This window comes from Naegleria gruberi (genome assembly GCF_000004985.1).
Source record: "Naegleria gruberi genomic scaffold NAEGRscaffold_53, whole genome shotgun sequence".
NCBI classification, from domain to species: domain Eukaryota; phylum Heterolobosea; class Eutetramitea; order Acrasida; family Naegleriidae; genus Naegleria; species Naegleria gruberi.
In genome coordinates, this window is record NW_003163274.1 from 85,751 (window position 1) to 111,165 (window position 25,415).

At 33.1% G+C, this 25,415-nt stretch overlaps 15 protein-coding genes and 1 non-coding gene across 16 annotated transcripts; 6 read left to right on the plus strand and 10 right to left on the minus strand.

The window, feature by feature from the left end:
• Positions 1–86: 86 nt before the first annotated feature.
• On the plus strand, positions 87–1,265 carry NAEGRDRAFT_72396 (uncharacterized protein; the record flags this gene model as incomplete). The annotated part of the gene is made up of 1 exon (XM_002672398.1): positions 87–1,265. The coding sequence occupies one exon, from the start codon at positions 87–89 to the stop codon at positions 1,263–1,265; it is 1,179 nt and encodes a 392-aa protein (XP_002672444.1).
• A 166-nt stretch (positions 1,266–1,431) lies between these two features.
• Positions 1,432–3,824, plus strand: NAEGRDRAFT_59195 (START domain-containing protein; the record flags this gene model as incomplete). The annotated part of the gene is made up of 2 exons (XM_002672399.1): positions 1,432–2,180; positions 3,058–3,824. The coding sequence occupies 2 exons, from the start codon at positions 1,432–1,434 to the stop codon at positions 3,728–3,730; spliced, it is 1,422 nt and encodes a 473-aa protein (XP_002672445.1). The 3' UTR covers positions 3,731–3,824.
• A 17-nt stretch (positions 3,825–3,841) lies between these two features.
• On the minus strand, positions 3,842–4,357 carry NAEGRDRAFT_72399 (uncharacterized protein; the record flags this gene model as incomplete). The annotated part of the gene is made up of 1 exon (XM_002672469.1): positions 3,842–4,357. The coding sequence occupies one exon, from the start codon at positions 4,355–4,357 to the stop codon at positions 3,842–3,844; it is 516 nt and encodes a 171-aa protein (XP_002672515.1).
• A 912-nt stretch (positions 4,358–5,269) lies between these two features.
• NAEGRDRAFT_72400 (uncharacterized protein) lies at positions 5,270–6,556 on the plus strand (the record flags this gene model as incomplete). Its single annotated transcript, XM_002672400.1, has 1 exon — positions 5,270–6,556. The coding sequence occupies one exon, from the start codon at positions 5,270–5,272 to the stop codon at positions 6,554–6,556; it is 1,287 nt and encodes a 428-aa protein (XP_002672446.1).
• Positions 6,557–6,656: 100 nt separating this feature from the next.
• Positions 6,657–7,613, minus strand: NAEGRDRAFT_60863 (silent information regulator family protein; the record flags this gene model as incomplete). The annotated part of the gene is made up of 1 exon (XM_002672470.1): positions 6,657–7,613. One exon carries the CDS (start codon positions 7,611–7,613, stop codon positions 6,657–6,659), a length of 957 nt encoding a protein of 318 aa, XP_002672516.1.
• Positions 7,614–7,944: 331 nt separating this feature from the next.
• On the plus strand, positions 7,945–8,394 carry NAEGRDRAFT_72402 (cofilin; the record flags this gene model as incomplete). The annotated part of the gene is made up of 1 exon (XM_002672401.1): positions 7,945–8,394. One exon carries the CDS (start codon positions 7,945–7,947, stop codon positions 8,392–8,394), a length of 450 nt encoding a protein of 149 aa, XP_002672447.1.
• A 179-nt stretch (positions 8,395–8,573) lies between these two features.
• Positions 8,574–8,981, plus strand: NAEGRDRAFT_72403 (uncharacterized protein; the record flags this gene model as incomplete). The annotated part of the gene is made up of 1 exon (XM_002672402.1): positions 8,574–8,981. One exon carries the CDS (start codon positions 8,574–8,576, stop codon positions 8,979–8,981), a length of 408 nt encoding a protein of 135 aa, XP_002672448.1.
• Positions 8,982–9,157: 176 nt separating this feature from the next.
• Positions 9,158–9,229, minus strand: NAEGRDRAFT_t586. Its single transcript has one exon. It is a non-coding gene; the product is annotated as a tRNA-Glu (tRNA).
• A 229-nt stretch (positions 9,230–9,458) lies between these two features.
• On the minus strand, positions 9,459–11,126 carry NAEGRDRAFT_72404 (uncharacterized protein; the record flags this gene model as incomplete). The annotated part of the gene is made up of 1 exon (XM_002672471.1): positions 9,459–11,126. The coding sequence occupies one exon, from the start codon at positions 11,124–11,126 to the stop codon at positions 9,459–9,461; it is 1,668 nt and encodes a 555-aa protein (XP_002672517.1).
• Positions 11,127–12,016: 890 nt separating this feature from the next.
• On the minus strand, positions 12,017–15,069 carry NAEGRDRAFT_52188 (uncharacterized protein; the record flags this gene model as incomplete). Its single annotated transcript, XM_002672472.1, has 3 exons — positions 12,017–13,056; positions 13,590–13,631; positions 14,208–15,069. The coding sequence occupies 3 exons, from the start codon at positions 15,067–15,069 to the stop codon at positions 12,017–12,019; spliced, it is 1,944 nt and encodes a 647-aa protein (XP_002672518.1).
• Positions 15,050–16,897, minus strand: NAEGRDRAFT_59196 (uncharacterized protein). Its single transcript, XM_002672473.1, has one exon. It carries the CDS (start codon positions 16,893–16,895, stop codon positions 15,144–15,146), a length of 1,752 nt encoding a protein of 583 aa, XP_002672519.1. The 5' UTR covers positions 16,896–16,897; the 3' UTR covers positions 15,050–15,143.
• Positions 16,898–17,134: 237 nt separating this feature from the next.
• Positions 17,135–18,462, minus strand: NAEGRDRAFT_72408 (uncharacterized protein; the record flags this gene model as incomplete). The annotated part of the gene is made up of 3 exons (XM_002672474.1): positions 17,135–17,681; positions 17,730–17,981; positions 18,056–18,462. The coding sequence occupies 3 exons, from the start codon at positions 18,460–18,462 to the stop codon at positions 17,135–17,137; spliced, it is 1,206 nt and encodes a 401-aa protein (XP_002672520.1).
• Positions 18,463–18,693: 231 nt separating this feature from the next.
• Positions 18,694–20,227, minus strand: NAEGRDRAFT_81192 (RINGv domain-containing protein). Its single transcript, XM_002672475.1, has 4 exons — positions 20,034–20,227; positions 19,838–19,975; positions 19,366–19,691; positions 18,694–19,283 (listed from the first exon to the last, which is right to left on the minus strand). The coding sequence occupies exons 1-4, from the start codon at positions 20,190–20,192 to the stop codon at positions 18,746–18,748; spliced, it is 1,161 nt and encodes a 386-aa protein (XP_002672521.1). The 5' UTR covers positions 20,193–20,227; the 3' UTR covers positions 18,694–18,745.
• A 264-nt stretch (positions 20,228–20,491) lies between these two features.
• Positions 20,492–21,822, minus strand: NAEGRDRAFT_72410 (histone deacetylase; the record flags this gene model as incomplete). Its single annotated transcript, XM_002672476.1, has 2 exons — positions 20,492–21,294; positions 21,375–21,822. 2 exons carry the CDS (start codon positions 21,820–21,822, stop codon positions 20,492–20,494), a joined length of 1,251 nt encoding a protein of 416 aa, XP_002672522.1.
• An 88-nt stretch (positions 21,823–21,910) lies between these two features.
• On the minus strand, positions 21,911–23,134 carry NAEGRDRAFT_72411 (uncharacterized protein; the record flags this gene model as incomplete). The annotated part of the gene is made up of 1 exon (XM_002672477.1): positions 21,911–23,134. The coding sequence occupies one exon, from the start codon at positions 23,132–23,134 to the stop codon at positions 21,911–21,913; it is 1,224 nt and encodes a 407-aa protein (XP_002672523.1).
• Positions 23,135–23,384: 250 nt separating this feature from the next.
• Positions 23,385–25,183, plus strand: NAEGRDRAFT_81193 (uncharacterized protein; the record flags this gene model as incomplete). Its single annotated transcript, XM_002672403.1, has 1 exon — positions 23,385–25,183. The coding sequence occupies one exon, from the start codon at positions 23,385–23,387 to the stop codon at positions 25,161–25,163; it is 1,779 nt and encodes a 592-aa protein (XP_002672449.1). The 3' UTR covers positions 25,164–25,183.
• Positions 25,184–25,415: the final 232 nt, after the last annotated feature.

Below are 25,415 nucleotides of genomic sequence, written 5' to 3' on the forward strand. Positions count from 1 at the left end.
TAAAAAAAACACATCACGAGCCATCACAACAAACCGCCACCTTAAACCTTAGCCGCTAGAACGATAACAAACAATTCTCAAGAAAAATGTCCTCCATCACACAACGGGAAGCACCACCTTACACTAGAATTCAATATGTTTCGCTTTCAACTCTTGGGGTCATCACGGAAAAGATGAAGACTAAGATATTAACAGTGGCTACTAAGGAAAATTCCAAGCACAATATTACTGGAGTTTTGATTTGTGTGAGGGATATGTTCTTTCAGATTATTGAAGGAAAGACTGCTGATATTGAACAATTATTTGCAAATATTGTCAATGATTCGAGACATAATAATGTTGCATGTGTCGACAAGTCGTATTTTGAAAGTGAGGATGATAGAATGTTTCCTTCGTGGGATATGAAATCAATTGAGGTTGATTGTTTGTTTCCTACCAAGAAGGATGTATTGATTTGTGGGGAAAATTGTAATCCACTCGATCCAACTCATAAGAGAGTTATTGAGACTGCATTCTCTGCTTTTACAACAATGATGGGAAGTATGTTCAGAGCTCAACAAGTGTTCAAGAATTATGCCCAACCAAGTGTAACCAAATTTGTTAGGGATGGATTGAATCCTCTCTGTATTCAATCTGTTGTTACGGAAAAGATTGTAGTTTTTATTGACCTTGTAAATTATACCACCTTGACAGAAATCATTTCTCAATCGAGAAGCGTTGCAGAAATTGTAAGAATTCTCAACTTGTTCTTTGCCTGCGTTATGGAAATTGTCGAAGAGCACGGTGGAGACATTACCAAGTTGATTGGTGACTGTGTAATGTGTCATTTTGATGGGAAAGATTCACAAAAGGCCATTGATTGTTCGTTGAAAATATTGGAACGATTAGACCATCTCAGATATGAAACAACAGATCCATTCGAAAAGCTCATCTACTGTACAATAGGAATCTCGAAGGGTGAGGTCATTTTGGGAAATGTTGGCACAGTTGGAAGAAAGCTTGACTATACAGTCATTGGTGATTCAGTAAACACATCAGCAAGATTACAATCCTTTGCCTCCACTACTCAATACTATCTCATTTTCGATGAGAATGTAAAGAATGATTTGATTAATGAAGATTATGTAATATCGTGTGGTTCGATTGAATTGAAAGGAAAGAGAAATACAGTCAATGCCTACACAATAGAGAATGTATATAATAGAAAACCTCAGAAAGAAGATTTGAATGGTCTTTTCAATGTGTGTTCTTTATCAATATTGTAAATAAACTTTTTAAAAAAATGTCAAAAAAATGTCTCGTGTCGTAGTGGAACTTGTTGATTTAAATGTCGTGGAAAATTCATCATCATCAGATCATATTATTTATTTAATTAATATATTGAAGAGATCATTTACAAAAAAAAAACATCAATTTTCGTTGAATTTTAACATGATTGGTCAATTTGATCAACTTTCTCCAAAAGATCCTGTCTTTGATATTGCCATTTCCAAAAAATATGACACGATACTCATTCCACAGAGGGTTGGTATATCAATTTATAATAGACCAAGCAGTCGGGAAACTTTCCATCTCGAGCAATTATTCAAAGTAGAGAAACCCAATTCTGGGCTTCGTTGTATGAAATTGGTTGAAGAGGAAGGAGAGGAATTTATCTATGCAACAGATTACTCAAGCACTGTTGTTAAATTTAGTGTTTCGGATATTATGATACGAAAAGTATTTTCAATTATTTGGCAATCTGAATCATTTTCTAATTTGTGGGGATTGGATGTTTTGAATGGAAAAGTTTATGCAGTTGACAATATGAAGTCAGTTAAAATTTTGGATTGCAAAAGTGGTGCAACTATTTCAGAAAATGCTCCAAATGTAGCAGAAGGATACGGTATTCATTTCTTGTCAGAGAAACAAGCAGTAGTAAGCAACTCAAAGAAAGTGGAAATATTCGAAAGGGACAATTTTGGTAATTGGAATTCCATCAAACAAACTCAATTTCCAATGGAAGCTGCTTATTCAATTTTCTGTGAAGAATCATCCGGATTAATCTATGTTTGTGATGATTCTAAATTACATGGATTGAATATTCATGTGGTAAGACAGAATGATTTGACATTGGTGAAATCATTTCCAATTCCTTCCTTGCATTTTGGTGTTATGGTGGACGATAAAAGTGGATTGCTGTATGTGTGCCATTATGAAAGTTCGAAAATGCAGGTTAATGTTTATGAATAATTATTGAAACAAGTATTGTAACGGATTTTGATTGACATTTAAATATTGAAATATGAATAATCACGTTTTAGATAAAAAAATGAAAAGACGAACAAAGATCTTCTCCCTTCTCTCATTCCTATCTATTTCTTCAATTGCCAATTTCCAATCACTCAACCAGAAACTCTTACATGAGATGTTGATTTCATGTGTTTAGTCATTTTAACACTCAAACCAACTCAATATCCAAGAATGTATGTGGAATATCTACTTTTCTCCAAAGTTCCATTGATATTGAGAAGAGATGATACCATTGTTTATGTTTCACAGGAGGATTATCATAAATGTTGCTCAAATGAGAGATTGAAATTGAGATCTCAAGGGAAAACAAGAAGGGTGACCTTAACAATACGAAGGAATGTTTTTGGAGGAATTGTGTTGGATAGCTTGGATAAAATTGAAGAAATTCCAATAACAAGAGATGTCTATCCACTCAAATATTAGCAATTTAAAAATTCATTTTCATCATAGTTACAACACTTTACAACAATTGAAATTAGATTTTCAAAGCAATGGACAACGCTTGTGGCGAAAAATTGCCCAAAAAAAACAACGCAATCCATAAATGCCGCCTTTTTCACCTTTTAAAAAATGTTCATCATCCAACAACATTAAATTTCATCATTAAATAAAATAGCAACAACAATAAGATAATAATAACATCATCATCATTGATTTATTAAAATTCAATAATAGTAAACTATATAGTAATAATAATCAACTTGGATAGAGAATGAGTACAAAGAGAAGTACAGTATTACCAGATAATTTCCTTAAATTTTGTAGGGAACAAGTAGCATCAGCAGATAGAAAGGATTCCTCAGTTTGGACTTTGGAAGCAGAGAAGGATGGAGTCTCTGTCTATTCGAGACCAGTGGATAATCAAGAAGGAGGTTTGGAATTGGCTTTTCGTATTAGTGGTTTGCTGAAGGCTTCTGTTGAGGAGGCTTTTGAGGCTACACGAAATGTACATTATAAAGTTGTTCAGAAGAATGCCATTGAGGAAGGAAGAGTAGTGGAGGATCATTATTCAACACCTGACGAGGATGGAGAATTGTATGATATTGTCTATCAGAGAACTCCTTCTCCGAATACATATATTATTGCCAAGAGAGAGTTTTTCTCTGCTCGTTACTTTACTGAGATTGAGGGCAAAAAGTTGATTTTTGAACGATCGATTAATATTAATGATTTGGCTCCACAGACTTTAAAGTCTATGAAGAAGATTCCTGGATTTAATGAACCAGGTGCTATTGAAGGAACTATCAAATTTAGTATTGTTGAATTTGAGGCAATTAGTGAGACTAGCTCAAAATTTGAGGTTATTAGCAAGATGAATTTGAATGGTTGGATTCCAATGAAACTTATTAATAATTTAATGAAGATTGCTCCTCAAAAGGCAAGAGATGACATTGAATCGTGTATTGACACTTACAGAAAGTCCAAGCAACAAAAATAATTTCCTCTCTACCTCAACTGCATCACCATTTCTAATTTCTAGCTTCACTTGTACAAATTATTTCTATTTTGAATTATTAAATTATTTTACACTCAATCAATAATTATTGAACTATTCTTGATGAGAATGTCCAGCTACAGGATATTCTTGACCTCCAATGACACGAGCAAAGAATCTCAACAAGTTTCCAACACTTTCCAAACAATTAGCAACAAACATTTTGAGTGATTTCAAGAAATAAATTGCCAAAATGAATGAAATCACATAGAACCAATTTGAATCCATCACTGATTGATAATTAGCCATTGAAAAATAGAAAAGATATCCAGTCACAAAACCAATCAATAAGAAGGACCAATCATAGACAAAGAGCATGATAAACATTTGAAATTTCATGGCATCTGTTAAAGCTCCATATCGAAATACGAAATAAATTTGCCAAGTAACAATCAATTGACATAATCCAATGACATTCCTCTTTCCAATTCCATTCTTGAGTGTTTCATTCACTTGAATCACAATTCTCCAAACAATCCACGAAACTACAAATAACATTCCCATCAATTCCAACAACAAGACAAATAATCTATTAGCATCAAATGACAATCTTTCAAAATACGAGCACATTGTATAGAGACTATACAAACAAACTCCGAAATGTGTCCACGACCGATAGACAAACAAACTCGTCAAGAATCGATAATATTCTCCATCACGAAATATTTTGTGAAAATTAAAGCCAAACTCATTGGTTAGCTGATTGATTTTCCTTGTATCGGAACGTAGAAAGATGATGAAAAGTGGAAGGGCAATGATTGGGAACAATTCGAGCATTTTTTTTTGATTTTTTAATTTTTTTATATTTTCAAAGTATTTAAAGTTTACAATAATATGCAAGTTTGATAAGAGGAACACGTTTTTACAAGACACGAAAATGAGAGGTTACACTCCATGAGGAGAGATTTGAGTAATGTTGAGTTTTACAATGGCATGATCAGCTTGCTTAGCAACCTCGTGTTGTAAATAATTTGTAAATATTCCACATGTTCACATGTTGATCATTGAAGTAATTTCCTCATAATGTCTATTTCTCACTACCAAGAAAGTTATCTTCCGATTCATCATTTGATTGTGCAAATATTTCAAGATTACAACCACCAACAGTTCAAATACTGCTTTCATTAGAAATATATGATGAAGTGCTGATAAAGACTGTTCGATATTTCATGTCAGCGTTGAGTTGTTTGTCAAAAAACTGCAATATTCCAATTAAAAATTTTGAAAAGAGAGCTATGGACAATTTGTAACAATAATTATCCATCTCATTAGAGCTATGGATAATTTGTATTTCGAAATATCTGCTACTATTTTCCAATTTTTAATTCTGCAAAGGAAAAAGTAAAGATTCGGCACTAACCTAACTTGGTATTACTAAAATGGAATCATTCCAAATTCGTCCATTATTTCATATAATTCAACAACTCAATAAATACTCAGCACTCCAAACATTCAAAGTTTTTCATACAAAAAAAGTTGAAAATGTCATCTCAAATCCAAAAGAATCTACAAGAACAACGTCCAATCAAAGCAATCAATGCAGCAGCAACTGCTACCTCTGATGAGGAGGGCACTGTTTTGAGATTTTATCCTCAGGATATTACCGTTACACGAAACCAACCTCTCCTCGAAATGATAGAGAAATGTTACGTCCCCCAAGTCTTTAAAGATGGTCCTCAAGATGCTGAGATGAGTATAGTTGGTGGAAAGATTAAAATGTCTCAGATTGACAAGTTGATTCCACGTACTCCAGGATTTGATAAGTTACATACCTTCACAGCTGCCAAGTTGACTGCCAATATGTGGCGAGACACTGTCAAGGCATTGAGAAAAACATTCCCTGATGATAAAAAGTTGAGTAAGGCAGCTGAATACTGGGATAAGATGCCGAATGGTACTCTCCAAATTAGTCCATATGGTTTGGAGGACGAAAAGAATGCCTACTATTCACGTGGTGGTACTGGTAGTATTGTACTAAAGTTTGGTTATTTCACCGATGACAAAGGAGATACAATTTACACATGTCAATCACCTGACATTGTTGCTCATGAAACTGGACATTATGTATTGGATCATTTGCGTCCAGAATTCAATGATTCTAAAAATGTACAAACTGGTGGCCTTCACGAAGCATTTGGTGATATTTCTGCCTTAAGTTTCGTATTTGCTGATGATGCCATGGCTAGAGCTTTAATTAATCTAACATTTGGTAACCTTCATGCTTCAGCAAACAACTTTGCTGCTCACTTGGCTGAGGAATTTGGTATTTCATTGGGAATGCCTGGTTATCTCCGTAATGCTGATGATGATTACAAACTTTCTCAGGTTGAGGAAGAGGTCCACGCCATATCAGAGGTGTTTACTGGCGCTTATTATGATGCCCTTGCAAGTGCTTTTAAGGCAGCTACTGAAGAATTCACTGAATACAATTCAGTCAATTTGTTGCAGGCAGTGAGTGAATACTCTCGTAACCTCCTATTGCATGCCATTGTAACTGTTGGAGGAAAATCACCAGATTTTGCTGATATTGCCAATAGATTATATGAGATTATTGACCTTCATAGTAAGAATGCACCTGCAAAAGTAGCTTATTTGCAAAAGTTAAAGTGGAAAACTTACTTTCAAACAGAGTTTGAGCGTCGTGAGGTCAGTAAACCAGTTAATCAATTACGATATGCTGCAAAGAAGAGGGATATGGTTGCTGAACAAGTCAGACCAGAGAAGGAGATCCTAACAATGGTTTGTGGCGCCCGTACTCTCCAAAATTAATTATGTATATATATAAACAACAATTAGTGAGTATTATTGGATGTGTACTTCAAAGATATCTTATCAAAGTTTGCTTTATTGCTTAAATGATTTTTTGGTTTTACAAATTATTCAAGTCAACCAAAGTGGAATTTTCCATCAATTCTTTCAATTCATCTTCCCATCCCAATTCTCTCACTAACAATTCCACACATCCATCAATGGTCTGATCAGCTCCTCCCAAATATAAATCCAAATGATTATTCTTCACATCACATTCTCTAATAGCTGATTGAATATTGTAAAATCCTCCACATCGATCTCTATTGATTAAAACTCTCATCGTTCCATGAGGTGCATATTCTGGAAGGAGGGCCACTGGATAAACTTGTAAACTAGTTCCAATGACAATGAATAGTTTACAATTTTTGTGTTTTTTCAAATCTTGAAAAACACATTCTCCAAATTTGTCTGGTAAATCTTCTCCGTACAGAACTACATCAGTTTTTACAATATTTCCACAAACATTGCATTTGGGAATTTGAACTTCTTCCTCACTTTCACTTGTCATTTGATCTCTCAAATATTGTAAAGTAAATTGTTTTTTACAATGCATGCAATGAGAGGTGTGCAATTTTCCATGACAATGCACCAACAATTCATCTGAAACTCCACTTTTTCTCTCCAATCCATCAATATTTTGTGTGTACAATCTCATTAACTTGTTCTTATCTTGCAATAGCTTGATAAAGAAATGAGTTTTCGATGGTTTGTATTCGGTGGCAATGAAATTCTTCATTCTTTCAAAAAATGGAATTGGATTTTCTTTGAAATAACCAATTTCGAATATTGATGTTGGATCTTTGACTTCGTACTTATCGAGTGAGCCATTTACAAAGAGTCCTTTACCTGGAGTTCTAAAATCTGGAATGCCACATGAAGTTGACAATCCGGCACCTGTCAATACAATTATGGAGGCATCTGAAATGTTGTTAATTTGCTGAGCGAGTAATTTGACAGCATCAAGTCGTTCCTCATCAGAAATGGTTGGTTCCACACGTTCTTTCTTTTTCGTCATTTTTTTTTGCAGTGAAATTTGGAAGATAATTTTGAACAGTTGACAGAAATTTGAAGTTGAACTTGACACTTTACAATACAACAGCAAATTGTTTTCAATTTCCAACTTCCACACCTATCTTTCAAAATATTTCCGCTTATCAAGTAGAAACTTTTCTATTGGTTGATGCACCACCAATCTTTCAAATTCGTCGCCTTTCATACTCAAATTTACAACACTGTTCAGTTCAAGTGGTTTAGAATATTATAAATACCTGCTGCTGATGCTTCTAATTAAAAACAACAAAAAATATAACCAAACAACTCATTAGAAACTAAACTAAACGAAAATGATGCTCAATTGTCAAGTAAGCGACGAAATTATCAAATCTTATGAAGAAATGAGAATGGGAAAGGGTGCCAACAAGGATAAAAAGTTCCTAGTCTTGAAAATGCATGAAAATTCCATTCAAATCGATCAAGAATTAACTAAACTCTCCTCATTGGACGAATTGACCGCCAATCTCCCTCCAAAAAACACTCGTTTCATTTGTTATCATTTGAGTTTCGAAATGCCAACTCAAAACGAAAACAGTGGTATCAGAGAAGGAACCAGAACCAAAATGATGTTTCTCACTTGGTGTCCAAACGAAACTAAAGTTAAGGAAAAGTTTCAGGTTGCAGCCACAGTCAAAACTGTTAAGGAAAAATTGAATGGATTGAGTGCAACGATTCATTGCTCTGTGAAGGGTGAAATTGATGAAAAATTAATGATTGAAAAGTGTTTAACTTTTATGAAATAGTGAAATTTTTGTAAAGTTTTAAATAATATTGAATAAAATTCTGTTATTTTCATAAGTCTAAAAGCGGAAATATTTTCTAGTGTTGTGAAAAAGAGCGCTCTGCAAAGTTCCACTTTCATTCCAATGGTTCTTCCATGTTGTTACTGATCTATTCGAAAGGTTTCGTCCACTTAAAAAAAATGTCCCACTTTCAATTCATCCTTCATTCTGCCACCAATCTTCCAAAAGCCGACGTTGTTGGCACCATCGATGCCTATGCAGTTATTAAAATTCCATGTGAAACATGTGTAAAGGAATATGTGACACCTTTCATCAATGATGATGAGAATCCAGTTTGGAATTTTGAATGTCCATCAGAGATTTATATGAATACTAATGATGAGATTACTGTGGAAATATGGGATAAGGATACATTCACGAGGGATGACTTTGTTGCGAACTGTCAAATTTCAATTTCTAATATTTTGGCATGTCCATTTAAGGAAAAGACAATAATATTGAAATGTGTCGATGATTACACTCCCTATGACAAGAGCAAACCAGCAACAGTCACAATTTCTGCTTTTTATAAATCCTTTAGAAATTAAAAGTTCTAAACTAATTGTGAACTGTTTGTAAACTCTTCTCTCTCAAAAACAAAACACCATTTCAACTATTTGATCCATCTCCAGAGAGCTAATTTCAGATCTCAATCTGTTGTGGTTGTTGATAATCAAAAATTAAGATTGACAATATGCTAGAAAGTGATGAAATTAAAATTATCCTCCCATGCCGGGAATTGAACCCGGACCTCCTGGGTGAAAGCCAGGTATCCTAGCCATTGGACTACACGGGATTTATATTCCTTAAAAATATTATTAAGGTTTTTTTTATTAAGGATTTGCTTCTTTTTGCTAGTAGGCGCATATCTTCGGAATATTCATGATAAACCGTACATGTACAATGTCAAATATTATTAAGTTCTCCAACATCGAATTTAATCTTATACACAAAGAAAGTGCATAGTACGCTCTGTGACAAAAACCAGAGAGTTGATTTGTTTGGAAAAGTTGCTAATATTTGGTTTATTCAGTTTCAATCATGGTATCTTGGATAGTTTCGAATTCGTCAGAGTCTTGAAAATCATCTTCTTCAATAATAACTTCTTCTTCTTCTGAACTGTCCATGTATTCGGATTCGAGTTGAGAGCTATCTTCTCCGAATTGTGTATCTTTGAAATTAATATCGAATATTTGTTCCACATAGCGTTTCATTTGATTCCATTGATTTTCCAATAGTTCAAAACTATTAGAAATTGCAGCAAGTGCTTCTTCACTATTGTCATTGAGTAAAAGTGAATATTCTACAATTTCTACCAATTCAAATGCCTGTTCACATTGTTCAGCACCAATTAATAATTTGATCTCTTCAATATTTCCTTTAATTTCGTCTAGTTTGTCCTCATTCGTCTTTCCAATAATGGAATTATAACGTTTCCTTACACCTTTGTCAGTTCTCTCCTTAATACCTTTTAATAATTCAATCATCAAACTAGCCTTTTCAGCACCAACAGCATTATTCTCTATTTGATAATAAAGATTAGTGAGCTTTCTCATCAGTGGAAGAGTTTCTTCTTGGATTTCGTATCTTCCAAATTGGAAAGAATCAAGTTCTATCATAGGAATCAACTCTACCTCACATAAATTGTGTTTCAAGTAATATTGTAAATTTGCCCTATAGGCAGCTGGAGTTTCTTTAGAATACATTATTGTAATCTTTTCCAACGTTCTGGCAGAAATATGAGAGTTGACAATATCTAACATGGCTATCTTTTCAGTAATAACCAAGTGTTTGCATTTTGGAAATAATTTAAATAAATTCTCCAATAAACTTTTCAATGTCAAATTTGGTTGGATTGTAATATCCTTTACAATAACTTGGTTCACACAATCAAAGTGATAAGTTTCTGATTTGGTTGCTTCCAAACTAAACTCTTGGAAGGTTATTTGTTCAACTTCTTCAGCTTTGCATTTTCTAGACTGCAGTTCTGCAAAGTTTCGAACATAAAGTTTAGTCATTTGATTGTACCAAACTGCTGGTGGATCACTCTTTAAAATTTGAATATCCTGTAAATGAGGACGAATCTTTCTTATAAATTCATCACTTTCGACTAGTGGAAATTCTAATTTCAGTACAATTACCTTCTTCAAATCGGTGTGGTCAAGAATATTGATATCTTTAAAAGCAGACTTGAAGAATTCAGTGTCTGATGTGAGAATATTGATCGATTCAAGATATGGAGAGAATGAAAACAGTTCACCACTCAAATCTAGGTTGTGTATGAAGCCACATCCATTAAATTCAATATTCTGAATTAAACTATTCGAATCTAAAAGTTTCAACATTTCATACGGACTACCAAGAATGACATTCCCTAAAAATAACACTGATCCGAATCTTGTCAAGAAATCTACTTCATTAATGGTATAGGAATTCACCATAGAAAGTGAACAGTCTTGTAATTCAAAATTTGAATTATTAGAAACTAAACTCTCAAGTAATTGCAACTGTTCTTCGTTTCTTATGAATCCTCCCTTGTTCATTTTGATCAATTGGAGAAGTCTCTTTTCGGGGAGTGACTTTGATAATGCCACAACAAGTCCCAAAAAATCTTCTCCCAACAACTTTAAGATGATAAAAAAGTTGTCATTAGCAAGTTTTTCGAGTCTTGATTTTTGGTTTCTGTTGTACATGGTGTATTATGTGGATCAGGGAAGGAAGGTGTGTGATGTTATTGAGTTTTGGTGTTTTTTTTGGGTTAATTTTGGAACAAGTTGAGTTGTTTGCTGTAAACCTCACCACAAAATTCACGTTCAGCAAAACTTTTTGTTTTGAACCTTCCATTACAATTTTTCCATGTTTGGTCGTTATGATGGAACAATTTAGCAATTAATTGAGTGATGGCCCAATAGGTTCTGCATTATTTTCCTGATCGAATTCAATACACCACTTTCTATATGATGGAAAATCATATTGGATAAGCTAATAGAAATTGACATGAAAATCAGTGGATGGTGTGAACTCCTAGAGAGTTGATATGACTAGCAGAACCAACAACTCATCATGATTCATATGATGATGAATTATTAGTAGCACTCGATGTTCTAATCACAATAGGTTCCAAAATACTATGATCTGTTAATGATTGAACCTGTTCATGGAAGAGTGTAACACTGTCCTTTCTTTTCTGTTTGTTTCCGACAATCACTTGGTCAATATTACTCAATAATTCATGATGAATTGATCAAAATAATGGAACACAAGAAAATATACCCAAGTATTCAAAGGATTCATCACAATTAAACAAATTTCATAGAAAACAGGAGAAATGTAATTAGGAATCATTTAGTTATAGTACTTTTCAACTTCCTCACGTTCTGGAAGTTCTTCAACAATTCTAATAGGATGAAGAAAAGTATCCAAAGATGATAAATTCCTGTCTTCATCAGCAGTACTAATAAAATAGTAATGCAGACAACATGCGGGATAAAATATTCGCAATTTTTTCTGTGTGGAATCTTGTGGAATCTTTGCAGAGCTTGCAGTTTTGATAGAACTATATTGGTAGGCAATCTTTTCTTTGTTAAAGGAGTGGTTTTGAAGTGTTGATTCGTTGGTTTTGTAAAAAAGTTTCAACACTATTTGAAAGATAAGGAAATAAAGTTGAAAAAGACTGTTTTCCAATACAAATGATGTTTGAGTACTTATTTCTTGATAATCTTTCCACCTCCTTATTTGGATGTAAGCGAATTATTACATTAAGGGAAACACCTTTTTTAATTGACTCCCATACTTGACATCTTGAGCTTTCCCACCATTCATTAAGCTTGCTATTATTGGCTTCTTTAATATTTTTCACAAACAAGTCAAATTCACTGTCTGTATCAAGCTCTTTAATCGATTCCAATTCATTGAAAGTGGATTCTACACTATTATCATTTTCGTTGATATTAGACTCAATTTCATTCACAGTGGTTGATTGGTTTTCATCACTTGATCCATTGCCAATTTGTATTTTCAATTCTTGTTTAGCTTTTGTAACTTCAATACCTTTGCTAAAATTATTAATAAAATTATTAAGGACACTTGTAGGTGTGTCATTCTTTCTTAATAAAGTTATTGTTTCTAAATCTATAGTGTTATATTCGTTTAAATACATTAGTTCAGGAGCCAATGATTTATATCCAATATCTAAATCATTTCCAGTAAGTGCTTTTATACTTATTCGAAAATGAACTGGAGTATAATTGGCTAAATAGAATAAATAAATATCTGTATGATTATGATCTGATGGAAACAATGCTATTTGATCTATCTTTTGATAATCTTCTTTTTTAATAAACCGAAAGAATAATTGTTCACCTGAATATTTATCTGATTCACTATCAATCCAATTATTATCTTTACAATAATCATAAAAACTTGATGAATTGAATAATCTTTTACATCTAACCTTGCAATCCAATATTGGTATGACATCAGGTTGCAATACGTATTTCGTAGAAACTATCATACTTTTTAAGGTAATATCAAGCGATGTCAAGGCAATACCAATTACTGGTTCCATAATTTCTTCTCTATCAGAAAGTGTTAATAATTGGGAACTAATGGTTTGAGGAGTATCTGAATATGGAAAGTTCATATTACTTAAATATTGAACACAAAAACCATATCCAAGTGCATCAACAGCATAGAATTGTAGCTCGTTATCACTGGAAGGACCGGTTATTCCTGACATTACTAAATTTTTAGCAACTTGTCCATCTTTTACAATAAATGTTGATCCCAATATTTCTGGAAACTTGTGGTGCATGATATATTTCATTAATACTAATTTAAATGATTCCATGTAAATCTGTCTAGACTTTTCCATACGTTCTTCGAATGATTTACATTTGCTTTTAATGTATTCTTTCATTTTTGTTTCTGAATTCATAAATGCTCCTGTTACATCCTTTTTTTGATCCATCATATCAGATGTAAAATATAAAGAGCCTGTCTTCTTCTCATTGGAAACCATGCTTTACACTCATTCAATTCATCGATACCAAATTTAACATTATGCACAAGCATGAAATGAATAAATTGTTCCATATTTAAATATTGAAAACTGTATAATTTACAACATTCTTGAGATAATTCTGTTTTTGCCATACCTGAACGAATCATGGAAGTGATATCTATATCAAATGATGTACCTGCAAACAGGGAAGCTGATGATGCAACAATATTAATTTCAGTTGCAAGACACTCAATATACCACAATGACGTGGGTTAATAGAAAAAAATCTTTGAGAAGATCTGAAACATTTTCAATGTATAATTTGCTGCAACTTACGCTTCAAATAAATTTGCTTCATCAACACAAATAATAAACTTTTCTGAGTTGATCTTGACTTCTTTTAAATTAACCAATATGGTTGACATTAGATCTTTACAAACTTTACGTAATACTGCAATATCACAATAATGATAATTTTTAGAAACCAAGATATCAAATATATTTCCCTCTATTTTGGTATTACCATTACATTGATTGAATGAAATTAAGGAGAGTAAACAACCCTCAAAACAATCAATTTGTTGTTGTGTGACACTTTTTAAAATTAATAAAATATGTAACATTTTTGTAATTAACAATAATTGACATAATTGTCGAATTGTAACAAATCTATCTTGAGTCTTTTTAATATATGTCAGAAATGTTGTTGAGCCTTTATCTTGAGCATTTGCATTAACAAATTCGGCTTCATGTGCTCCACATATATAAATACCTGGATATCTTGAAAGTGATCTGATAATTAGACCTGTTTTTCCCATTCCACTAGGTGATATTATTATAACTGGTAACTTTGAATTTTCAATATTGTTTTCAATAATTTTATCATTCTCTTCACTGACTTGAAGACTTGGTAAATGTGGAAATAAATGAAACGCTAATTCGTTACTGAGATTCCTTTTAAATGAAGGTAATTCTATATGCCCATCGTATTTCTTTTTCATAATAGTTCCAATTTCAATTGTACAATTTCTAATACAATGATTCAAATCATCAATACTAATAGTTGGTGGTATAATGTTATTTCTTGTTAAATATTCTAAATAGCACTTGTCATAATAATCTACAACGTTAACTGATGAAGGTAGTTGAAGTAATTCTATTACCTTAGTATCTACAAAGGTTTTTATCAACCAACCAGCAATCATAATTGCCATTACTTCACAAGTTACCTTATTAGATTTCATCAGATAATCTACCATTACTTGTTTAGCCTCTAATGGAGTATATGATGATTTGATGGCTGTTGTATATTCATCAATGGCCGCTTCTAAATGCAATCCACGAAGAGCATCACCTAGTGGATAGATATCATTAATTTTATCTTTTTTCACTGATTGAATATCATTATCATCAAGGGCCAATTCTTCCATCAGAATTTGCAATACCTCCTCATGTTTAATGTACTTTAAGTTTTCCAACAACAACAAATAATTTGGCTTGGTTTTCTTTGATGAAGAAGAAAAAGCAGCGATCAATTTTCTCTTATGGCTATTAGTACTGTCCTCTAAGGTACTTTCTTGGGTGGTTGATTGTTCGGGTTGTGAAGGAGTGGCTGCAGGAGGTTGCTTTTGCATTTTTTTTATTCTATTAAGGACTGTTTCATAAAACTATAATCCACAACAATTTATTTAACAATATTGTTAAATAATTAATTCAAAGTAAATCCATATAAATTTCCAATGTTTTTCCGATAATCAATAATGGTATTAATTGTTTGGGAGTCGATTGAATCGGTGCTTTGTTCTCTACGTTCCCTAACGAGTTCATTAAAGTTGGAAATCAAATCAGATTTTGAATTCTTATTGGATTTCCACATGGTGAGTGGAAGAAAGCTGTTCATATCAAAATAAATCATCATGGAGTATCTGCACTCGGTATTTGAAATCCTCTCAATGTAAGACCCTCCAAATAGAGACCCCTTGGTGTGTCCTTTTGGTGGTTGAAATTTGGAGTTGTGAATTGGAAGTCTGGCTATCCAATAACTTGATTGTTTCGAATTGCAAATAGAACTAAAGGTTTCTTGATTCTTATTTTCCTTTCCAATGTGCCATTCGTGAAGAGTTTCATCTCTTGCTGAGAGACCAACATGGAAATATCTGGAAGTGAGTGGGAAATTCTTCTTTACACACAATTGACTAATAATACAGGAATAGATATCTCCCTGAACATAATCAATGTGCGAAGTTTCCTCAACTGCTTCTTTTGAAAAGTAGGAATCAAACATGATTCGGATAACTTCATCTGTGGATGCTTTCACAATACCAGTTTCTTTGAAAATCTTGAATTTTTCCTTTTTTAACTTTCGTTTCGAATCTGAATTGTAATGTTTCAAATTAAGTTCGGTATAGTACGAAGTGGTTTCTCCATTCACTCCAGATTGATGCCAAATACCTTCATCTTGGTGAAGCATTTTAAAAAGTGTATAGTGCTTATCTTGGACTATTCCACTTCCGTCTAACATTACACTTTCTAATACCTCAAACACTTTGGATGAAGAAGGCATTACATGAAGTGAAGATTTAAAATCTGAGTCTCCATCATATGGGTAAGATTCTGTATCTTCTGAATTTGGTGAAAAAGCTCTGCTCGATTTTGGTGATGAACAAACTTTAGCTCCCTCAATTTCGAAACTTTCATTCGAAACCTGATTCGATTCTCGATCTTGAATAGCTTGCACCAACTTGTCTGACAATGATAAATTATCAGACATCTTTCTACAGCCCATCTGAATATAAAATCGTTCTAAAAAGTCACAAACTTGATTGATTGAAATTTTCGAAACCTTTCTAAATTCCATTGCCGATTGATCTAACACAAATTTTGCATACAGATCACTTCCAACAAATCTCATATAATTATCAGTTCCCAAACTATAGTGAATATGTGAAAAAATCGGATCAAATATCGTAACTGGTGTTTCCTTAATCGAACACTTGGCAAATTCTTTCATAAAATTTTCCTTCACATGATTCGGCAAGTTTAGTTGATTTGCAGAACAATCCTTTACATAAATATCAACCAATTCGTGTCCTAATTTAAATCTATTCTTTGCAGATTTCAGCAATTTGAATTCATCCAATTTAAAGATAAACTTCAAAGTCATAACATTTTGCTCAAGTTCGAGAAATTCATGAAAAAGTTGGACGAACGAATCTTGAAAACCTCGATCGAGAAAATCATCAAATGGAAGGGTGAATGAGTGGGAAACATCCTTTAGAAAGTTTGATAGAATGATGGTTTGTAGTTCTCCTAGCGGGAGTTGAAATTTGTATTCGTTTAGAATATTGTTGGGTTTCGAAAAGTTTCGGGTATCAAAGGATCGTTGTTTTGTAGGTGATGATGGTTTGGTGATGAATAGCAGAGAAGGTGAAGAAGCACCTTTGGGCGAGGTTTGTGTCATTTTGTTTTCTTTTGAAAGTAGACGAAAGATCTATCTCTAATACAATGACAATTAAATTCATCACTTAACCAAAGAGTATGTGCAAAATCTCAGAAAGGAAAGAATACCTGCCTTCGATCCAATAATTCACCGAATCTCTCTTCAACTTATTCGAATCCACAGATTCGTATTTCAAATATTCCAAACATACTTACAATATTCTATCTAACACAATAATGGTCATGGATCTTTATTTTTATTTATTTTCTAATAAACTCATCAATCTCCTTAATGAACTTTTCTCCATAAAATTGGACCCAATGTGAGCTTTCTTTCACAATGAAAACCTTTGATTTCTTTTGAGCTTCCTCAGTCAATGCTTCTCTCAATGCAAATTGTGAAGTTTCCTCAGTCAAATATCTATCATTCTCAGCATGTAAGAACAATACAGGGACATTCACCTTTTCCTTATCGAAACTACGTTTAGATTGAGAACGGAAAGCTCCTCTGTAGAATGAGGTTGCTGTGGTAAAGCTGGATCTGATATTTTGCAACCAGAATTTTGCCTCTTCAGCACTTAATCTTCCTTTACGACCTTCTTCGTCAAAAACTCCAAAGTTCAATAAGAATGCAAAATCATTCTTCCTAAAAAGGTAGTCACTCAATCCAAGAGCTTGAAGGAAAAAGACATACCAACTCTTGTACACTTGAGTTAGGAATGGTCCAAAGTTTTCCTTAATGTACTTTCCTTGATTAGCTCTGATGGCTACTCCAAGAACTGCCTTTTCAATAATTTCAGGATATTCTCTTTTTAAATTGGAAATTCAAGATGAAAAAGTTTCTGATACAACTTACCTCATTGTATAAGTTAATGTGGCTGCTCCCCAATCGTGCGAAATGAAAATTGCCTTTGTTCTCTTTGCATATTCAGTAACAAGGAGTTGATAATCCTTTGCCAATTTAACATCAATATATTCATTGGCAATTCCATTAAGATCTTGGAGATATTTCTTTAAAGATTCAAAGGTCAATTCAGATGGTAGACCATTATTGATTTGTTTCAAATCGACTCCTTCAGGAACTGGCTTTGAACTTGTATTGTATCCTCTATTTAAATTGTAATAAATTGTAATAAATATTTGATCAATTACAAAAATTATTCAATAAACAATAAAACAAACCTCATATCAGGTGCAATTACCCAATATCCTTGTTGAATGAAATGGTCCAAATACCTTCCATAACAAAGCAAGGCACTCTCTGGATAGCCATGCATAAAAATCAACAATTTCTGATTGGCATCTCCTTCCTTTCTTCCTCCTTCCAAAGCATTAAAAACAATTCCATTCGAAAGTGAAATCTTGACAAAGCTAGCCAATTTAGGTGGGAAATTCATGGTAACACCATTGGCTTTCATGATTGGACCCATCTTTTGATGGTATTCTTCAAGAGTTTGAATAGGCCAATCTTTACTCAATTGATCAAGAGTTGGGAATGGATAAAAAGCAATATAACCAATCAATGCTGCAATGATCAAAAAGATGGTTAGAAAAATGGTCCGACAACAGGAAAAGAGCAATCTGAACATTTTTTTCAATATTAATAAATTAATAAATAATTAATAAAGTGTTTCAAGTGTTTGAAAATTGATGCAAGTATTGGAATAGATGCGGAGGATTATTGGTTGAGTCCTCTGTGGCCTTTAATGGAAATGATGGTGATGTAATCAATCCTCAAATGATCTTTGCTTGTTGGCTTACAAAATAGTTGCAGATGATTGTTTCATCAATTTTCATTGAACAATTACAATTGTATTGATATTAAGGTATATTATTATTTTAATCTTTGTAAAATTTACAAATGAACATTATTTACAATTGATCAGCAGGCCAGTAATTTTGAATTTGTTGATATTTGGTTTGATCCTTTCTCTTCAAAACTGAAAATCTTCTCGAGAAGATTCTATAACCCAACAATCCCATAAGAATGACACCAAACAACAATCCAACAATGGCAACTGCAAGAACAATGACAACGAGAATAATCAAAACACCTTCTCCTTTGCAATCTCCACCACCACATCCTCCCATATCACAATTTCCACAATCTCCTCCACCACCATATCCACCTTGACAATTCATGCATCCTAAATAGCAGCAACTACCACCACCTCCATAATTAGGACGACCATAAAGTGATGACCAGAAGCAATACCAGAAGAACATATCGGAGCAAGCATAGGTTGAGTAAGGTCTTGAATAGTAAGGATAAGTATCATAGGTATAGAACTCTTCTGTAGTACAACAATTTCCAAAGAATGTTCCATTAATCATCTTATTCAAAAGAATGATACCACTACAACATAATCCAAACAATCCTAAAAAGAAGAAGAACATGACCAATCCACAACTATTTGATATTTCACATCATTAATAATACAATTATCATCATCATTAATATATTAGTGAAATGAATATAAATTAAAACTCACATATATGAAACCAGATAGATATTCATTTCAGTTCCGAATAATTTAGCTCTCAATCCATAATCATAATCACACAATGCAAAGAATCCAGCACAAGCCAAAACTAAAACTTGCCAAACAGCAAGAATGATAGCAAAATCGACAGTTACCAAAGCTCCAAACTTTGCCACAGTCTTTGGTTTGTATCCACAACATCCGTCCTTCCCTACTACTTCTGTTCCATCGAGAACTCTGCCATTCTCATCCACATCTTTAATATCATATGTATGTGAGCAAATATCACAAGCATAGAAAGAGGAAGCCTTTGGACTCACAGATCTCCATTGATCCTGTTATTATTATTATTATTAATTAATTAGTATTATCATCATTAATTTTACATTGTTGATTTGTTATTGATTATTTAAATATATATTATCATCATACAAAATTAAATATATTTGAATTATTAATTATTAGATGAATAAACACTTACCAAACAATAACGATGAACAAATTTCATCGATCCTGTACATTTGCACGGAGCAATATAATCATCATTGGCAGTTAAAACTCCATGACAACAACGACAAATCTTGTCCTCTGAATCATCGTGATGATGGTGCAGAGAAACCTAACAACAAAATAATATTAGTTAATATCGTCCATCATACAAATATTAAAAAACATACATTTTCCAAACTGCTATTATGTTGTTGATGTAAATAGTATGGATCCGATGAGTTGGCATAATAACTATTCGGTGTTGGATTATTGCTTGGCAATGATGGCTCACTCAATAGTTTATTCTTTGCGAGGGAATCATCATGAGGATGATTGTCAATGACCATTTCTTGTCTATCTACTGTATTATTTGAAGGTTTTTTATTGGAAGAAGTTGTAAGTTGAAGTTTATCGAAAAAACTGAAAATTGATTTTGGAGTGGAAATGAATTGGAAGATAAATAGACAGGCTAACAATTGTTGAACTAAAATAGAGTATTTGATTGTTTTACAATACTGTTTTTACATCCTGATGTGAAAAACATCTAGAGATTTTGATTCCAATAATAAAATCCTAAACCTTTCGTTTTTGTGCTGATTGGTTGGCTATCCCTTTTTAAATAACTGTACTAATGGTTGTAAATAGCTCAATAAATTTGAGTTTGTTCATCCATTTCTCTTGTCCAACCTTTCAGCCGCCCTGGGAGCTCTTTGGGATTTGAATCATTCAACTCGAGTCGTGTTGAATTTTCCTTCAATGTCCAATAGTTTCTCAATGTTCTTACAGTATTCGAATGGGCACTACAAACTCTATCAATTGTATTTTCCTTCTCAGTGATATACCCACCTCCCATCATACTAACCAATGGAATGGTAATTGCCCTATTCGTATCAGTGTGAAATAGTGGATCATGGAGAGCCATTCTCTCGGCAAATTCTGCAACCATTTGATCTCTTTTGAGAACTCCCTCGAGGGAAAGCGACAATCTTCCCAATCTATCACCTTGTAAAACATCCACACCAGATTGGAAAAAGATGAAATCAATCTTTCCCCTATGTTCCTGTTCGAGAGTATCCAAACAATCAGAAAGAATTCTCAAATAGGTCTCGTCTTTCATATTATCTTCTAATTCTACATCCCAATCACTTTTTTCCTTATGAATTGGAAAATTATGTTTACAATGCATGGAGAATGTGAAAGATTTTCCTGAATGCAATAATCTACATAAATTAGAAGTACCATCTCCTTGGTGAACATCCAAATCAATTACCAAATATTTCCTTCCCTCTCCAATAGCTCCAGAATTAATTAAATATTGACCTGCTATAACAATATCATTCCAAATACAATAGCCAGATCCTCTATCATAAAAACTGTGATGTCCTCCACCTGCTAAATTGGAACTTCTCCTAGATTCGTTTAAATTGAGTGCATCCTTAGTGGCACATACTGTAAAATTAATATAACCATTGATAATATAAATGTGAAATTACTCATTCACAACAATCCATAAATACAGAAAAACTTACAAGTAGCTCCAATTGTGTGAATAACTCTATTTCTGACTGCTTCATTCCATTCTCCAAATCCAATTCTCTTCATATCTTTCGGAGAGATGGTACCATCAAGAAATTTATCCACAAAATCATGATCATGAACTTGTTTAACTAAATCTATCGGAATGGGATCTGGTACTTTAATTTCAGTCTTTAAAACAGCATTAGATTCGGAGAGTGCCTTTGGTACTTGAATCCATTTTGCTTTAAGTGTGTGATGAGTGGGAAGAGTGAATTTTGCTGATGAGTAACATGAGAAGAATCCATTACTATTGTTATTATTTTCAATAAATTGATTGTTATTGATATTATTATTGGTAGTATTTAATTGGTGAGAGGAGTGATGATAATATCTGAGAGGGATGCATGTTGATGATTTGAAAGTCCGAACAGGAAGTGAAAGAGTTTTCCCTCTTATCATCTTCTAAACAATTTTTTCTGCATGCTAATTAAAGTTTGTTACAATCTTATTCAAGTATGCAGAATTGAAGGCGTAATGCAAAGATATCTCAACATGTCACAGTAATGGAAATGTCAGAAATAAATCTACTTTTTGGACGATTGAGAGCAGAATGCAATAATTGTTGCAAGACTTGGGCTCCCTTAGAATAAAATACAATTCCCTGAGGAAGAACTTGGAATTGGCAATTTGGTGTTGGTATTTGGGAGTATCTAATTAAACATGGAGAGTCATTCATGATCATTAGCATTGAATTGTCCTTGTAGTGCATTACTTCAACATCTCTTTCTACGAATACTTCATCGTATGGAATAGTTCTGGATCGATCCTCTTCCACACATAGACTTTCTTTCAACTGTCTTTCAGTACCGTATTTTGATTTAGTTCTTCCAAATATATGATAATTTCCAGATTTTGATTTCAGTACGGAAAGACAGGAACCAAGACCTACTGATACCACTGGAAATCCCAAATTATCATTTACACAAACATCTTTCACTGTTCTTGGTTGAGTCGTCTCATTATAACCGTTCGATCCACCTGAAACAATTCTACCATCTTTCAATACAGCTATGAAGAAGAAATTTCCTGATTTGAGAGAAATAACATCCTCAGGGCATCTGTACACTAAATTAGACCAATTGTGAGGAGTGGCATTTGAACTTGATGAATTCCAATTCTGACCACAAATGTGAATATCTCTATTATCAATCACACAAACACTGTAAGAGAAACAGCATGAAATGTGAGTAATTCTACTCGAAGGTTTCAATTCTTTGTGAGGAATGAAAATAGGTTGACTTAAATCAGCATCATCCTTAAACCTTTGAAGTTCCTTAGATCCATGTCCGAATAAATATGTTTCTCCAGTTTTTACATCTTCCATCAAGATGATAGCATGATCAGTATAGGTTGCAATTTCAACAGCTCTCAATGCCTCATTAAATTTCTTCCCAATTTCCATCTCTTTTGGTTGTTCATCATCAGTTATGGTATAAATTTTTCTACTCCAACGATCCATCACCCACAATGTGGACAATGACGATACAATACATCCAATTTCCCTCAGTGCTGGAATATTATACTCCCTTATCATCTTTTTCACGTTTACATCGACAATCTTCTTTCCAAAAGGCTCCGAACAACAAACTCTCACCTCTTCATTCTGATATTGGAATGGAAAACTCTGAATAAAATCAATTTGACCCTCCTTAAAATCATCCCATTTCAATTTTTGGGAGAGCAAACTTGTTGGTAAGAGGTAGAAAATCATTTTTTTTTATTGTTGCTGGTGAGGAATACAAAAAGAATTCATTTCGGTGTTGGTCGGTGGAAATTAAGGAAATACAAAATATTGTAAAGTGTACTTTGAACTCCAATAGAATGTGAGCCTTTTTACAACATATGTTAAGATAAGTGAGTTGTCTATGGATCTTTGAAACATGGAGATTGTTTGAGGTGAACTATGCATATAGAGATGTGCTGTTTCGAATATTTTTATTAAAAAAACAACTATTAAAAAAATGGTGAAGGATAAATCTCTGAAAAGCTTGAGAGAAGTTGCTTTGGAATATTCGGATGATATTTCACCTAATAATTTTAAAGAAAGAATTTGGAGATTAACAATGCCAGTTTCTTTCAGCAAGATTCGACCAGATTTCTCCCAAGTTAATTTACAAAAATTGCCCTCTCACGATATTCTATTCAATTTATGCTTAAATTATTTGGAAATTTGGGAAATATTTAAACTTGTCAAGAGTTGCAAATTTTGTTATTGGAGTTTGCTTGATGATGAAGAATTATTTTGGAGGCAAATTTCAAAACGAGATGGATTTATTGGAATGACTGATGAAACTACAACTGGAGAGGAATGTTCACGGATTTATTGTAATTTGTGGGCTTCTTGTTTGGAATTTGAAACTTTATCTAATTCTGCATTTGTTGAAAGTTCTTCGTTCAGTACGAAGGCAGTTTCTAATAATCCACAATTATTTCTCAATTTCAAAAAGAGAATTAACGGAGATTTCAATCAATATTTGTATATTATGATGAGTGAAGGAAAGAAACGATTTTTTATTCAGAAATATTTAGTTGCTTTTGGATTTTTGAGACTTAACAGAGGTGAAGAGATGAAACTTTCATTCCAAAAGACTTTAACGAAACTGTTTCAAATTCTTTGTTGGAAGGAGGATGGAGCCACATTTGAGGTTGGGCTTGATTACGAGAAAACCATTGTGTGTAATCTTGTTGGATTGGCCTTTGAGACAAGATTTAAATATTTGGAGGAGGAATTCAAGAATGAAGTGGAAATTTTCTTTATCAAACATGCAGCCTTTAGGGTCTCATGTCCTAAAATCATTACTGTTGAATCTTTTTATGACAGAGCTATCAAAATTATGGAAAGAAAATGTAGGGAGAATTATAATTGGAATAGTTGTTATGACTTGTTGGTTGAATTATTGAAAAATCCAAAATCCAAACTGAAAAGATCAAATGATTACATTCTGATTGTAAGGTGTTTCATGTCTTGCACTATTAGGAGAGAGTATTCCATTAAATTGGTTGTGAATCTATTGAAAAATGATAACCTATTCGACCACTTACCAATCTATGAATTGGTTTGCAAAGGTTTGAAGTGGTTTGATCCAGTTATTTTTGACAAGTTGACACACGAAAAATTCTACTCACTTGGTTGTAAAGAATACTACATTGAAATATTGACCGATTACATTACTACTTGTGAGCCACTTGATTTGAGTATACGCCAAAGAGCTCTGGAACGTATATTATTCATTTTCAATGATCCAACAGTTCAACTACTTGAACCAATACCCTACAAGTTACTAAAATCAATTGAACAGAGCTCATCTCGTTTGAATTTTGAAACAAAAGAGTTAGAGGATTGTTTTTTTAATAGTTGGAGGAAAATTAAACTTGTCCCAGAGTTACAAATGGCCAAGGATTTATATGGAAAAAACCACAAGAGAATGGTGGATCAATTGTTCGAGTTGAAATTGAATCCAACAACTGATCCATCACTTGTGGGCGAAATGTTTGAAATACTCACAACCCATGGACAGACACTTGGTGAAACAGAGATGGAATCTCAATTATTTCATTGGAAGTTTACTGAATTTTTTGTTGATTATTGTTTACATGGAGAGTTCAAAGATACTTACAATATTCAATTAGCTTACAGATACCTCTCTATGAAATATCCTACTGGAGTAACAGCAATGTTGGAGGCCATGCAACACGCTGAGAAGAAGAGTCAAACAAGGTCTCATACTCTCAAAAAGTAAATATCTTTTGTAATGGATCTATATCTGGTTGAGTAATACATTTTGTAATGGTGGCCCAAAACAGGAACGAAAATACTAAACACTATTAATACAAAATACAAAAAAATGGCGCCTCTAAATCTCTCCATTCTCATTACAGTGCTCTGTGAAGTTCTTTTCATATCGAGTTGTCTCTTCGCCATTCAAAAAACATTGCAATACAAACCAAAGAATTTTCATGCATTTATCATTCTATTCGGATCATTGGCAAGT